This window comes from Pristiophorus japonicus, chromosome 6 (assembly GCF_044704955.1).
Source record: "Pristiophorus japonicus isolate sPriJap1 chromosome 6, sPriJap1.hap1, whole genome shotgun sequence".
NCBI lineage: Eukaryota > Metazoa > Chordata > Chondrichthyes > Pristiophoridae > Pristiophorus > Pristiophorus japonicus.
The window spans coordinates 137,746,999-137,762,431 of NC_091982.1; the positions used below are offsets into that span (position 1 = coordinate 137,746,999).

The following is a 15,433-nucleotide window of genomic DNA, read 5'->3' on the forward strand; positions in this document are numbered from 1 at the left end:
CCCGGGTGGCACCGAGACGTCGCGGGCGTGCAACTACCAATGGCAAGACTTCTTGCCGTGGTGGGGGAACTGCTGGTGCGATCGCTTGTTGGGGGGGATGTAGGAGGGGATGGCAAAGCATGGGGATCGCCTCCGAGTCAGGAGGAATTCCCTGACCCGCTTGTGTGCTGCGTTTGCAGTCTGCAGCATCACGGGCACGTTCAGGTGCAGCTCCGTGTCCCTCCAACAATGCATGCCGCAAGGCATTGGTGGCGGCGGTCTGCTTGCGCATCTCCTCCAACGTCTGCTAAAACACCCGGGAGTAGGCCTCCTTGAGGGCCACAAACACCTGGGGATGGTCGCGACATCGCGACGATCTCCTCGCACAGTTGAACCAAGCCATCCATGCGATCGGCCAGGGTAAGCGTGTGCTCTACTCGCTGACTCAACCTCCATGGGGTCTTTGAGAGCACGAATGCTCGCCTAGGCGTCAACAGCTGCATGCCGCTTGGTCCCACTGCTTCTTCCTTCAAAGATGCCAACGGGTCCCACAGGTGATTCTACCACAGGCAGAGGGATGCTAGGGGCATCTTCCTCCGAATCCACTTCCTCCTCCTCCTCCTCAGGCTCGGTCGTATCTTCCTCCTCCTCCTCTTCCTCCCCACCCGTGGTGAGGACCACCTGTAACGGTGCAGGTTGCAGTTCTGGTCTGCACATTGGTGTTGTGGGCTCTGCAAAACACAATTGAGCTTATTGAGTTTATTAGAGCAGAAGGGCACACATTCTTGCGCTGTGCTGGCTTACGAAGGAGGAGCATCACTACTACAATAAATGAGACCAGGAGACGTTACATAACAATGCATCACATGTTAGTACATATGGTAGTACATCTATGCGGAATTGAGTGACACAGAGTTGCGGAGGCAGAATTAGTCTGAGATAGACAGATTGATTAAGAGGACTGTACATTCGTATAATGTCATGAAATGATGTTACATTACTGTAACAGTGCTTGACACATTACTCACGTGACACATCAGTGGGCTCGGCAGATCCACGGGAGGTGGCCGCTCGACTGTGGCTCCCCACCAGGGCCGCAGCACGCTCCTCAATGTCACTCAGTGATTGTAAGGCAGCTGTGCCCCGTCCCGTGTGTTTGTGCTGGGCTCGGTTGTTCGATATCTTCCTCTGCAAAAGTGACAAAGTGCTTGGCATAAGCTGTATGGCATGTGTACTATCATGGAAAGACATTTTAACAGTTCTAACATGTATCAGGGATACGAGGTAATGATTGACACAAACATATAGCTCTCTAATACAATCGCCATTGAGGTCGGCAATGTCAGGAGCTAATGTACAAAAGTGTCCCGCTGTGTACAAAATATATTTCAATGCAGCAGATTTCATATTATAATTATAATTACAATGTTCATCAAAACAATGTAAAATCTGTACTTACTCTTGCTGACGCGGCCAAGCTGTTCCAACGCTTGCGGCATTGGTCGGACCCTCTCGTCTCGTTAGACGCCGCCGAGACGATGTCAGAAATCTCGGTCCATATTTTCCTGTACACCCGGGGTGGGGGTTTCCCACTGCCACCCCGGGTTAACTCGCCCCACCTTACGTACACCTCCTGAACAAGAGCCTCGTTTGATTCATCTGAAAAGGGCTTGGCCCTTTTGCGAGCCTCCTCCACACTCTCAGACAACGATGCTGACATATTGATGAATATTTATCTTTTCAATAAGTTTTTATATTGTGAATTTACATTTTTCAATTATATCTCCTTTTGCTGCTAATTATCTTCTCACAATATCGTTTTAAATTTAATTTAAATTCACTTTTCTCACTTTCTCCTAAATCTCTCACTCCAATGCTAGCTCTCTCCTTCTTCTCGGTCTCTCTCTCTCTCTCTCTCTCTCGGCCTTCTGCACATGTGTGGATGACCCCTGACCGCCTGAAACACGCAAAATGCTATCAACCGGAAAAAAAAAATCGCATGCGCAGAAGGCTGTTGCTAGGGAAGCTTTTGCCTTCCACATCGCTGGCTGTTCGCGAGGCACACGTCACATCGCTGACCTTTTGCATCGCCCATTTCACATCGCTGACCTATCGCCGAGTGGAAAATCCAAAAAATGGGTGATGAGCCAGTGATCGGTACGGCTTGGACATCGAACTTCGCTGGAACATCGCCCATTGTTTGCGCGATAGACAGCAAAGTGGAAAGTCTAGCCGATGGAGTCCATTAGTAAATGAATAGCGGCAACCTTTGGACTCCATGAGGCAGGAGGATCAAGATGCACCCAGAGGAGATGATGTCCAGCACTACTGGGATCGCATAGCTACAGGAGCAGCTCAATGACGATGACCTCATTGCAGTTCTGCACCAGCACAAAGGTCAACGACCAGAAATGTTGATTCTATTTCACTCTCCACAGATCCTGTCTGACCTGCTGAGTGTATCCGATATTTTCTGTGCCCTGTTCTGCACAAATGGCTTTTCACAACATCAGATGAACTGGTCATGCATGCCACTGCTATTGGTCAGACCTTGCATTGACTTGGCTCTTGCCTACATAAAAGACTGCATTTCAAAGCAATTGTCATCATTATAGGCGGTCCCTCAAACGAGGATGACTTGCTTCCATGAGAGTTCACAGATATTTCAATGAAGGACCCGATGTTCCCGTCCTGAACTCCAGTTGAGGGGGTGGAAGATGCCTGTGCGTGGATATTTTTAACATGTGGTGACCGTTGCACATCAGCCGCCACACAGGCTTGACAGAGCTCGGCCTTCATCCAGTGGCAAGGATTAACCAGGACGACTGGAGACCAGCTCTGCTGCACGGACCTCGTGCGCACACATATCGCAGTGTGGGCTGGCCCGTGCTGCCCCTGGGCCCTCGTCTTTGTACACAAAGCATGTTGGTATAAAATGCTTGCATTTATATAGCACCTTTCATAAACTCAGGACATCTCAAAATGCTTCACAGACGATTAGTCTCTGTTTAATGTAGCCAAATGTGTTATCCAATTTATGCACAGCAAGATCCCACAAACAACAATGATTATTTAAGTGATTAAATCATCGCTTTTAGTGATGTTGGTTGAGAAATAAATATTGGCTGGGAGAGAACTCCCCTGCCCTGGAGTCTTTTACATGACCTGAGAGGGCAGACAGGGCGTGGCCTTAACGTCTCAGCTGTATAATGGCACCTCAGACCGTGCAGCACTCCCTCAGTGCGGCACTGGAGTGTTAGCCGAAATTATGCGGTCAAATTCTGGAAAGAGGCCACAACCCAGAACCCAAAACCTTCTGGCTCAGAGCTGAAAGTACTAGCACTGAACCCAAGGCTGGCACCTAAATGTCTGCCTCCCTCCCTCACTCCTTCCCTCACTCGCTTGCTTCCTTTGTCCCTTCCTTCCTTTCTTACAGCCCAGAAACCCAGGCAAAGAATAGCCTTGGCACTGATGAAGTAACTTCAGGGGTAGTTGCTGAAGCAGACAGAGCTAGCTTGTATCACAGGCAGCTAGCCATCTGCTTCAAACAACAGTAGCTTCTTCCATTCGCACAGTAAGTGGAGCACATTAAACTAGGGCACAGATATTTCCGTTACAAAGAGCACAAGCATTAAAACTCTACACATTATATACATTAAAATATACACTCTATGTAGACAATAAAAAGATATAATATATATACTGAGGAAACACATAACCTTTATACACGTCACCAAGTAATAAATTGCAAATAAATTCACAAAATATTTACTGCATTTCGCTTCGGGTCATTCATTTATTGAGTGTGAAAGGGGAGTCACCCAAATGACCAACAAATGACCATAGGTAGCTCCTGCACACAATATGAAAGGTCAGTGGACCAGCAGTTCAGAGGTTTCACAGCTATACAAGGGGACTTGCTGGCAGGGTGCTACTTGACTGAGCTTAAACTGCATTAGTTGCAGTAGGTTCCAAAGGTCCCAAACCCACGAACTCTACCACCTAGAAGGACAAGGGTAGCAGGCTCATTGGGAACACCACCACCTCCACGTTCCGCTCCAGGTCACACACCATCCTGACTTTGAAATATATCGGCCGTTCCTTCATTGTCGCTGGGTCAGAATCCTGGAACTCCCTCCCTAACAGCACTGTGGGAGCGCCTTCACCACACGGACTGCAGCAGTTCAAGAAGGCGATTCACCACCACCTTCTCAAGGGGCAATTGGGGATGGGCAATAAATGCCGGCCTTGCCAGCGACACCCACATCCCATGAACCAATTAAAACATTTTTTTTTAAAAAGGATCCTCTGCAGGTTCAAGTGGATGGCTGAGTGTAATTTAGCAGGAGAGTCTGAGCTTTAATCTGTGGATCTCAACTTGGACACAAGGTAGTGAGAATTATAACTGGTCTCATTGGCTCTGGGTTAGGGAGGGGGAAAATTCTTCCAGAGCCAAAAAGGCTAATGGAATGTTGGGCTTTGTCTGGAGGGGTCTGGAATACAAAGCGCAGTTATACCGAGCCTCGGTCAGAGCCCATCTGGACACTGCGTTCAGTTCTGGGAAACGCGCCTCAAGAAGGCTATACCGGCCTTGGAGCAGGTGTTTAAAACGGTAAGGGCATTTGATGGGGAAAATACAGAGTGACTCTTTCCTCTAGTAGGGGAATCCAGAACAAAGGGGTATGATCTAAAAATTAGAGCCAGGCCGTTCAGGAAGCACTTTTTCACACAAAGGGTAGTGAAAATCTCTCCCGGCAAGGGGCTATGGGTGCTGGGCCAATCGAAATTTTGAAAACTGAAATCGCTAGATAGTTGCTAGGTAACGGTATCAAGGGATATGGAGCAAAAACGGGTAAATAAAATTGAATGGCGGAACAGACACGAGGGGCTGAATGGCCTATTCCTGTTTCAATATCTTGCTCCTGATCTCTATTCAGCAGTCAGAACAGAGAGCACAGGATGGGGCTGGCTATGGTGCCATTTCCCCCAGCCATTCCCAAATAGGCAGGTGACCAAAGCGTGACCATAAACTGTATCGCGGCGAGGAGTCTGTGCCTTCAGGAGGGAAGTGAAGAAAACGGGTTGGAGAAATGAGGAGGTCACATCTCAAAATGCCTGACGCTGCTCGGTGCCAGCACACAGCTATTACTGCTCATCTGATACCACAGTTATTTCCAAGTCCTAGAAGGCAATTTTTTTTATTTCAGAAAATATCATTTGCAAACTAAAAGTGTCTCACTATTTCACCCTCTTTATTCCATTGCTCCTATCTTTACCTCTCACTCTGTCAATAGTCGTGTTTGGCCTTTAATAGCGTGTACATAGTGGGCAATATATCTTATAAAATCAACCATCGCTCTCTCAAAGCACTTTCCACACAATACACATGATGTTCTCTGCAATGACTGGCATATCCTCCAACTACTCAGAAATGACTGCGCATTTTAAGGTCTTGTCCCTGATAAAACCTGACCTTACCTAAATCACACAATATTGCCACGAAGATGCTCATCTAGCCCTCCTTTTGAATACTCCCATAAATTAACTTTTCGCTCAGAGAAAATACTGGGCTAGAAATTCAAGTAATTTGCGCCTCCAGTTAGCGTCCAGGGTGGGGGCGCTGTTAACGACTTCTGCCATATTCAGCGGGAGTTTAGCGGCGGCGCTGCGGCTTTGCGCCCCGATCTCTTGCGGCCGGAGATCGTGACATCATCGCCGCGTGCATCGCCCTGCTAGCGCCCCGGTCCCGGAAACACTGGCAGCTGCAGGAGGTGCGAAGGAGGCGGCCGCGACCAGGGCGAGAAAGAAAGATGAGGCGGCCGAGCTCCAGATCCGGTTTCCTCGCAGAGTCTTGGCCGCGATCGCTCCCCGGCCGCCCAGGTCGGTCCCTTCTTCTTCCGCAGAGTCGGCAGCGTGGGCCTTCCCTTAAATGAAGGACGGGTCCCTCTGACGCGGCAGTGCTGCACGCCCCCGATAGCGCCCCAGGGAGGAAGCAGCGAGCTTGATTTAACGCTCCACTTCCTTCCGGAGGTGGTAACACGAATTTCTGGAGAGGGGTGGGACTTCAACGCCTGGCGCGGTCTCGTGCCTCCCAACTATTACCACCCACAAACGGGTCAATGCTGAATTTTTCCCCGAATAAGTTTTAATCAGAAGAAACAAACACACCTTTGGCAGACAGAAGAACAGCTTGCACCAGTATCATGGCTTTACTGGAGGGAAGCACAAATGTGCGCCTGGGGAAAATGAGAAAATGCTAGATATGCTCAGCGGGCCTGAAACGTTAACTCTCTCTCTCTCTCCACAGTCGCTGCCTGACCTGCTGAGTATATCCAGCACTTTCTGTTTTTATTTCAGATTTACAGCATCCGTAGTATTTTGCTTTTGTATGTGTGCCTGGGTAGCCTGACATCTTCCATTCTGAGTTGTGAGTGGGACAGTGCGCTGGATGAGGCGCCTCACACCCCATCTCCAGCAGACAGCGAGTGGTCAATACTGGTTTATTTTGTTGGGCATGGTTGTCAGCTGTGGCTCAATGGGTAGAAATTTGCCTCTGAGACAGAAGGTGGTGGGTTCAACGTCCCACTGCAGGTACTTGAACACATAATTTAGGCTGACATGCCAGTGTGGTGCTGAGGGAGTGCTGCACTGTCGGAGGTGCTGTCTTTCAGATGAGATGTTAACCCCATCTGCCCTCTCAGGTGGACGTAAAAGATCCCATGGCACGATTTTGAAGAAGAGCATGGGAGTTATCCCGGTGTCCTGGGCCAATATTTATCTCTCAATCAACATAACAAAAACAGATTATCTGGTCATTATCACATTGCTGTGTGTGGGAGCTTGCTGTGCGCAAACTGGCTGCCGTGTTTCCTACATTACAACAGTGACTACACCCCAAAAGTACCTCATTGGTTCGAAAGTGCTTTGGGTCATCTGGTGGTCATGAAAGATGCTTTATCTAAACCCAAGTCTTTCTTTCTTTTAAAGCTATTCATAAAGGAGAGTGGCCACAAGGAGAGGCGGCAATGCTGCGGGGGCAGTGTGGAGGGGTGCGATGGTGCAGTAGGAGCACGTTGTCGAGGGGGCTTTGCCATGAATCCAGCCTGAGCTACACCTGACCCGGGATATTGATACTGACCCTTGGGCCGGGGATACAACAAACACTTGGAGGCTTAGTTCCTGCAATGCGATGAGCACATGTGACCTTGGCACCGCCAGTTACCAGCATGTAGTACTGGACTGAGCAAAGCTCTGTATCTAATAACTAGCCCCGTGTCTAGGCAGCCTGCTCAGTCTTGGAAATAATTGCTTTTCCACTTCAGTACTTAATTAATGGTTAAATGTGGTCAAGTGTCAGCCTTTTCTGTTTCAACCAACTGAAAGAGGAGTCGGGGGGGGGGACATTGGAATGGAAGTGGTGTGCTCTCCCTCAGACAACAGTGCTTGCATCAGTGTCACCCGCTGACATCGTTATGCATAAACCAGGCAAAGCAAACCTTTCATATTATACAAGGTCTGACACTCTGACTCGCTTGGCTGCTCACTGTCATTGCTTCACACTAGATAGAGGCGTTCAGTTTGCATCATCCTACAGCCTGTCAGACACAGCTGGCAAAACACTCCCGGCAGAGTGTTTCATGTGTGTGTGTGTGTGTGTGTGTGTGCTCACGCTGCCTGCCACAGATCAATACATTGATCGGTTTGTTTTGTGTACCAGTTCTGTAATGGTGGTCTCCCTGATGTTTTCTCATTTGGAGGCCGAGCTGACCGACAGGCACTGCAACAGCAACCAGGTGTTAGGCATTTAACAAAAAGATTAAAGAGTTCAAATGTGTTCACACTTTGGACTAAATTCCACTACAGGAGGTTGTGATTTCAATATCCAGCTTTGATTTCATGGCGACATAAATCCTGATTCAGTGAAACTTCCTCTCCGCTTCACCACCTCGCTCTTTCCTTCTTGAAGACGTTCCTTACAACCAACCTCCTGTCCTGATATCTCCTCGTGTGGCTCAGTGTCAAATATTGCCTGTGAACGATCCTACGTTAAAGGTGCTATATAAAGGCAAGTTGTTGTGTTTACAAGTTTTTCTCTCTCACACGGGGGGGAGGTGCAGAGATTGAGTACTCAATAAATCAGCAAGTTCACATATTAAAGTCAACTCTCGATGCAGAAAATGTTTGAACTGGTCATTAAGGAAAAGAAAATAGATGTTGGGGGTCAATGGAAATGTCACAGCTGAGATTTCTGTTGGGTAAGGATATTGAGGGATCTGGAGCACAGACAGGTCAATGGAGTTGAGACCATGGTCTGATTGAATGGCAGCAGAGGTTCAAGGGGCCGAATGGCCACTGCTCCTACATAAACCATCCTGATGTATTAATATGGTGAGTCACAGGGTGACATGAGGGTGGTTCGTGCTTTATGGAGCTAATTTCCATTGTGAAATTGCTCAATTAAAAATACGCAATCGGAAAAAACACAAGCCTGGGTTATTGAATATATTTAAGGCGGCGATCGACAGATCTTTGAAAGATAAGGGAGTGAAGGGTTATGGGGAGCGGGCAGGAAAGTGGAGCTGAGCCCAAGATCAGATCAGCCATGATCTTATAGAATGGTGGAGCATGCTCGAGGGGTCGAATGGCCTACTCGTGCTCCTATTTCGTATGTTCCTATGTTCCTATGACACCCAGGTCCCTCTGAACACCAACATTTCCCAATCTCTCACCATTTAAAAACTACTCTGCTTTTCAAATTTCCTACCAAAGTGGATAACTTCACATTTCTCCACCTTATCTTTCCCATTCACTTAGTCTGTTTATATCACCTTGAAGCCTCTTTGCATTCTCCTGACATCTTACATTCCCACCTTGCTTTGCACCATCAGCAAACTTGGATATATTACATTTGGTGCCCTCATCCAAATCATGGATATAGATTGTGAATAGCTGGGGCCCAAGCACCGATCCTTGCGGCACTCCAATAGTTACACCCTGCCAACCCAAAAATGACCCATTTATTCCTACTCTCTGTTTTCTGTCCGTTAACCAATCCTCAATCCATGCTAGTATATTACCCCCAATCCCATGAGCCCTAATTTTGTTTAATAACCTTATGTGTGGCACCTTATCAAAAAGCCAGATACACCACATGCACTGGTACCCTCTTATCTGTTCTATTAGTTACAACCTCAGGTATGTCAAACATGATTTCCCTTTCGTAAATCCGTGCTGACTCTGCCCAATCCTATTATTATTTTCTCTGTTCCCTGTTACCACATCGTTAATAATAGATTCTAGCATGTGATAACGAGGTAGCAAGGTTTTAGATTCACAGGCTACGATTCGATATGGTGGTGAGAAGTTGGGAGGTTTTGAAAGTCTAATATGTAAATGGGCATATTGTGTGTTGTGGTGTGTGCTACTGTATTGGGAGTAAGCAGCTCTCTGCTGCTTATGTTTATACAGTAAGAGACTGCCTTCTCTCGGAGCAGATAGAAACTTTGCAGAATCGTGGTCCGTATTAAAGAAAGCGCTTGCATTTATCGAACACCTTCCATAACCTCGGGACTTCCCAAGGAGACTGACAGCCAATGAAGTACTTTTGAAGTGCAGCTACTGATGTAATGTAGGAAACGGGGCAGGCATTTTGCGTGCAGCGAGGTGCTGCAAACAGCAATGTGATGAGGACCAGAAAATCTGTTTTTTATTGTGATGCTGGTTGAGGGATAAATATTGGCCAGGATACCGGGGAGAACTCTGCCATGTTGTTGCTCGAATTGTGCCATGCGATCTGTTACGCCCACCTGAAATGGCAGATGAGGATCTCGGTTTAACATCTCATTGGAAAGATCAGTGAGCAATTGTTGGGATAATGGTCTTATCTGGAGGCAGCACATAAAGACGCCACATGTCTGCTGTCTTGTGGGTGGTTCGAGGAATCTCATTATACCTGTTCTCTGCTTCTGGGCCTGGATGCTGGAGAGGTGTCAGCGGCCAGGACTCCATGGAGTATCACTATTCCCCAGCAGTTATTGTGACTCAACAATGCAGATAATGCAGTGTGCCAATGCACCATCTCGGTTTCTAGGGCGAGAGGCGTTCTCAAGTAGAATGACGTGGCTGGCATCGCATGCTGGTTGCACATCAATGGAATGATACCCCTTCCAGTTGATAACAAGTGAGGGGCTTTGACACAAGGCCTCCAATGCCACACGAGTACCATCCTGGACCTGTGGTAGATGTTGCAGGCTGTGAAAGTGAGCTGCTCGCTCCTCCATCCAGGCAGCTTCCAACGAGAAAGTCATCGAGTAGAATCAAAGGGGCGGATTTTCGGCTCCTCTGCGCTCCGTTTATCGCCCGGCGCGGCGGCAATGGTAGCGTTGAGGTGTTCTGGGTGGGCGCTCAGCCTCCAGCGCCCCGCGGTTAGCCTCGGGTCCGTTTTTGTGGTGGCGCGGAGCTGCACTGCCCGGCAGAGCTGCGCCTGGTGTGTAACGCCCCTGGTTGCGACACGGGCGTGAGTTTTGACTTCAGCCGTCCACCCTACAGCGCGCCTCGCACTGACCGCCTGGGAAATTAACAATACCGGCAACGGCGAGCTAAGTAATGGACTCCTACGGTAAATGTGATTGTTTTTTCTTTTAATTATTTTGGGCAATGTATTGGGAATGTTTTTGTGGGTTTTTTTTCAGGGTTTTATTTTCTCTCAGGCGACTCTCGGAGCGCTCCCGGCCCGGATCTTTAGCTCGGGAGTTTCCCACGCTAATGTCCTAAGAGAGGTGTACAACATCTCCCTTAGTGCTGCGCCCCCTGACTCAGGGCCCAGCTGACCAATGTCACTGACTGAGGCGCAAACTGTTCCCGGGCGCTAACTTTACCGCCCAGCCGCCATTACCGCCGACATCACAGCCGACAGCACAGACGGAGGACATTCGGTCCATCCCTATTTTCGAAGAATCTGTTTACCTGAACAGTGAGAATCTGTGTCTATAGATTACTGACCCTCCTGCACTGGAAACAGTGTTTCCTTATTGGTCAGAACGTAACAACAACAACAACGTGTATTTATATCACGCCTTTAATGCAGTGAAACATCCCAAGGCGCTTCACAGGAGTATTATGCGATAAAAATTTGACACCGAGCTGCAAAAGTAGAAATTAGTGCAGAGAGCTTGGTCAAAGAGGTAGGTTTTAAGGAGCGTCTTGAAGAAGGAAAGAGAGGTAGAGAGGCGGAGAGGCTTAGGGAGGGAGTTCCAGAGCTTGGGGCCCAGGCAACAGAAGGCACGGCCACCAATGGTGGAGCGATTATAATCAGGGATACTCAGGAGGGCAGAATTAGAGGAGTGCAGACGTCACCTCCCAGATAACAAACTGGCAGCTCTCAACACTGAAAACATCACAATCAGAACAAAACATTGCTGTATATTTTGAATGCAGTGTGTGATTACCAGCAATTCTGACCCTCTATACTGACAGATTTGGTGTGGGTTGGTGCTAATTAAGTTTTAAATGAGAAGCACTGAAGCGAAAGGGTGACACAAAATTGGCAATGTTCCCTCCTAATTACTGCCAATATGTCTTCATTATGGAGAAAGTTTACGCTCCTGATATAAGGAGCTGCCTTAAAGCACAACAGAGAGCTGGAAAGGTGGGGCGATTTTAACCCTACTCACTCAGCAGAAACCTGGCAGGTGGGCAGTTAAAATCGCCTTGGCTCTTACCTGTCCGAAAGCCACCATGATCGCAACATCTGCAAGTTTAACCTGCTCCCCTGAGCAGGCAGGAAGGACACTCCCGGAGCCAACAGGGTCCTTCTTTATATAGGTATGATGTATATAGGTATACATCATCGAAACCGACTGTCATTTTAACTCAGGCCTGAGCGGGGAACCCACCGGGATTTAAAATCGAGGCCGTTCTATAGAAGGATTCGCACGACAGGTTACCGAGAGCAGCGTGTTCCCTCCCACTCTACAAGAGGCAGTGCTTGGCACTGGAGTGATTTCTGTATCACGGGGAGACTGCGCATCTTCTACCCATAGGACCATTAGATTTCAGCACACAACAAAGAAAAGTCTTGCAGTTCTCATCGTTATTGGCAGTCCCTCGGAATCGAGGAAGACTTGCTTCCACTCTAAAAGTGAGTTCTTCGGTGTCGACAGTACAATACGGGAATTACAGTCTCTGTCACAGGTGGGGCTGGCTTGCCACATGCTCCTTCCGCTGCCTGCGCTTGCTTTCTGCATGCTCTCGGCGACGAGACTCGAGGTGCTCAGCGCCTATAGCCCCTTTCATGGCCTCAGGATGTACCAAAGTGCTTTAAAGCCAGTGAAGTACTTTGAAGCCTCATCACTGTTGCAATGTAAAAAATGTGGCAGCTAACTTGCGCACAAGAAGATTCCACAAACAGCAATGAGATAAATGACCACTTCAGGAAAGATGTAAAGGCCTGAGAAAAGGTACAGCGGAGGTTTACCAGGACGTTACCAGGGATGAGGGACTTCAGCTATGAGGAGAGGTCGGAAAAGTTAGGACTGTTCTCCTTGAAACAGAGGTGGTCAAGAGGTGACCTAATAGAGGTTTCCAAGATAATGAGAGGTTTCGATAGAGTAAGTAGGGAAAGCTATTCCCTCTGGTGAATGGTCAATAACCAGAGGTTACAGATTCAAAATCAATGGGAAAAGATCAAGAGGGGCGATGAGGAGAATTTTTTCATTCAGAGAGTTGTCGGGATCTGCAATCATTTATCTGAAAAGGAGGTGGGAGTTAACTCCATAAATAATTTACAAAGGGGTTGGAGAGGTACTTGATGAAGAATTTACATAGTTACGTAGAAAGAGTGGGAGGGGGTGGGATTAAGTATAACTGCCCCTTCAAAGAGTCAGTACAGGCATGAGGGGCTGAACAGCCTCCTCCTGTGTTGTAAGTTTTTATGATTCTATAATTATTTTTTAGTGACGTTGGTTGGGCGCTAAAATATTGGCCAGGTCACTAGGGAGAATTCCCCTGAACTTCATCGAGTAGTGCCATGGGCTCATTTACGCCCCTCTGAGAAGGCACAGCAAGGTCCCATAAACAATAATGAAATAATGACCACAAAAGTCACAAGAAAGACTCAAACACACCATGTTTGCTTCCATGATCAGCTGACAAGCCTGTATGTAGGTAGGGGCTTGGAGCTTATGCAGATGCTGTACAGCTGCCGGCCTGCTATTTTCATCCCTCCAAACTCTCAGCGGGGAGACCTGATGGCCGTAAGGGCAGTTGGGGAGTGTAATATACGCTCACAGGTTTGTGGAGCTGTTGAGTTGGGAGTGGCTTAGCCAGTCACGTGATGTTCACAAGACTCAATAAAACCCCAGCCAGTTGGGTTTGGGGGATTCACGATGGGGCAGGTGGTTGTGAGCCTGATGGATGAACTGGTAATGTGTAGTGCGTTTGTTAAACCTTTGCTAATAAACCAACTACGTAAGAACATAAGAAATAGAAACAGGAGTAGGCCATACGGCACTTCGAGCCTGCTCCGCCATTTAATATGATCATGGCTGATCCGATTATGGACTCAGCTCCACTTCCCCGCCCACTCCCCATAACCCCTTAATCCCTTATCGGTTAAAAAACTGTCTATCTCTGTCTTAAATTTATTCAATGACCCAGCTTCCACAGCTCTCTGGGGCAGTGAATTCCACAGATTTATAACCCTCTGAAAGAAGAACTTCCTCCTCATCACAGTTTTAAATGGGCGGCCCCTTATTCTAAGATTATGCCCCCTAGTTCTAATCTCCCCCATCAGTGGAAACATCCTCTCTGCATCTACCTTGTCAAGCTCTCTCATAATCTTATATGTTTCGATAAGATCACGTCTCATTCTTCTGAATTCCAGTGAGTAGGGCATTCTTAATAGCAATGTGTTGTTATGAAGTCTTCAGCAAAGAGCCCATGACGGAAATACATTACAGGGAGAGGACCACTTCACTGCAGTGCCGATTCTCTGAGCCATCCTTGTGTTGAACAGGAGCCTCCACCCCCCCAGGTTTGTCTGGCTGCCCCAGATGGCCCAGAGGGTGAAAGTCAGACTCACCAGAGAGCTAGTGTAGGTGGGATCTGAGGTGTCGTCCTGCAGGTAGCGGGACAGGCCGAAGTCAGACACCTTGCACACCAGGTTGCTGTTAACCAGGATGTTGCGTGCAGCCAGGTCCCGATGCACGTAGTTCATCTCGGACAGGTACTTCATCCCCGCCGCGATGCCCCGCATCATCCCCACCAGCTGGATCACTGTGAACTGACCGTCGTTTTGCTGCGGAAAACAAACACGTTCATTAGTACACGGGCAGGTGCTCAACAACAATTGAGGAATCCGGAGGGAGAGCCTGTAGCGCAGTACGGAGGGAAAACACACACTTCACCTCAAAACAACAAGGCCAGCTTCCCCATCCCTCCACATCACTGGCGCAAATCTTTGCAGGGCTCCGTTTCCTCCGCACACTGCTGCTAACACAGCTAAGTAGCCATTCTTTACCTGTGTGTGCTGACAGGCTATTTAACTGTGGAAGGCACTACCCCCTAACCCAAACTCCTTCTCCCCGACGCCCATGTGACAAAAGTGAAGTATCACGTCTGGGGTTTGGTTTGATTTTGTTTCCTTTAATTATGCCTTGGTTAAACAAACAGTTTCACTCACAGCAGTCCTAATCTATTGTGTGGCCTAACCCTGCTCCTATTTCTTATGTTTGTAGTCCAGCTAACGTCACAAAGCACTGTCTCTGCTGCTCAATTTGCTTAAGGGAGGAGCCAAGCCACTCAATTCAAATACAAACTTGCTGAGCAATTTGTTCAACTATGTGCGTGTGAGTATGTGTGTGTGGTGTGAGTGTGTGTGGTGTGAGTGTGTGTGTGTGTGTGTGTGCGCGGTGTGTGTGGTGTGTGCAAGTGAGTGAGTGAGTTCATGTGTGAGTGTGTGTGAGTGAGTATGTGTGCGTGTGTGAGTGAGAGTGTGTGTCTGCGCGGTGTGTGTGGTGTGTCAAGTGAGTGAGTGAGTGCATGTGTGAGTGTGTGTGAGTGTGTGTATGAGTGTGTGTGAGTGAGTATGTGAGTGAGTGTGTGTGAGTGTGTGTGTGCGCGGTGTGTGTGGTGTGTGCAAGTGAGTGAGTGAGTGAGTGCATGTGTGAGTGTGTGTGAGTGTGTGCATATGAGTGTGTGAGTGAGTGTGTGTGTGTGTGGAAGTGTGTGAGTGAGAGAGTGTGAGTGAGAGAGAGTGTGTGAGTGAGTGTGTGTGAGAGTGTTGTGTGTGTGAGTGAGAGTGTGTGTTTGTGAGTGTGTGTTTGTGAGTGTGTGTGGGAAGTGTGTGCGTGGTGGGAGTGTGTGTGTATGGTGTGTGTGAGTTTGTGTGTGTGTGTGGTGGGAGACTCTGTGTGTGTGTGTGTGTGTGTGTGTATGAGAATGTGTGTGAGCGTCG

General features: G+C 48.2%; 1 protein-coding gene across 1 annotated transcript in view; it reads right to left on the reverse strand.

Annotated features, from left to right (window-relative positions):
* The window catches only part of LOC139265786 (ephrin type-B receptor 1), a 605,412-nt gene that overhangs the window by 46,829 nt on the left and 543,150 nt on the right, over positions 1-15,433 (reverse strand). The window contains exon 12 of the mRNA XM_070883211.1: positions 14,060-14,275. Coding sequence (XP_070739312.1) covers positions 14,060-14,275 — 216 coding nt within the window. The remainder of the gene's footprint in view (positions 1-14,059; positions 14,276-15,433) is intronic.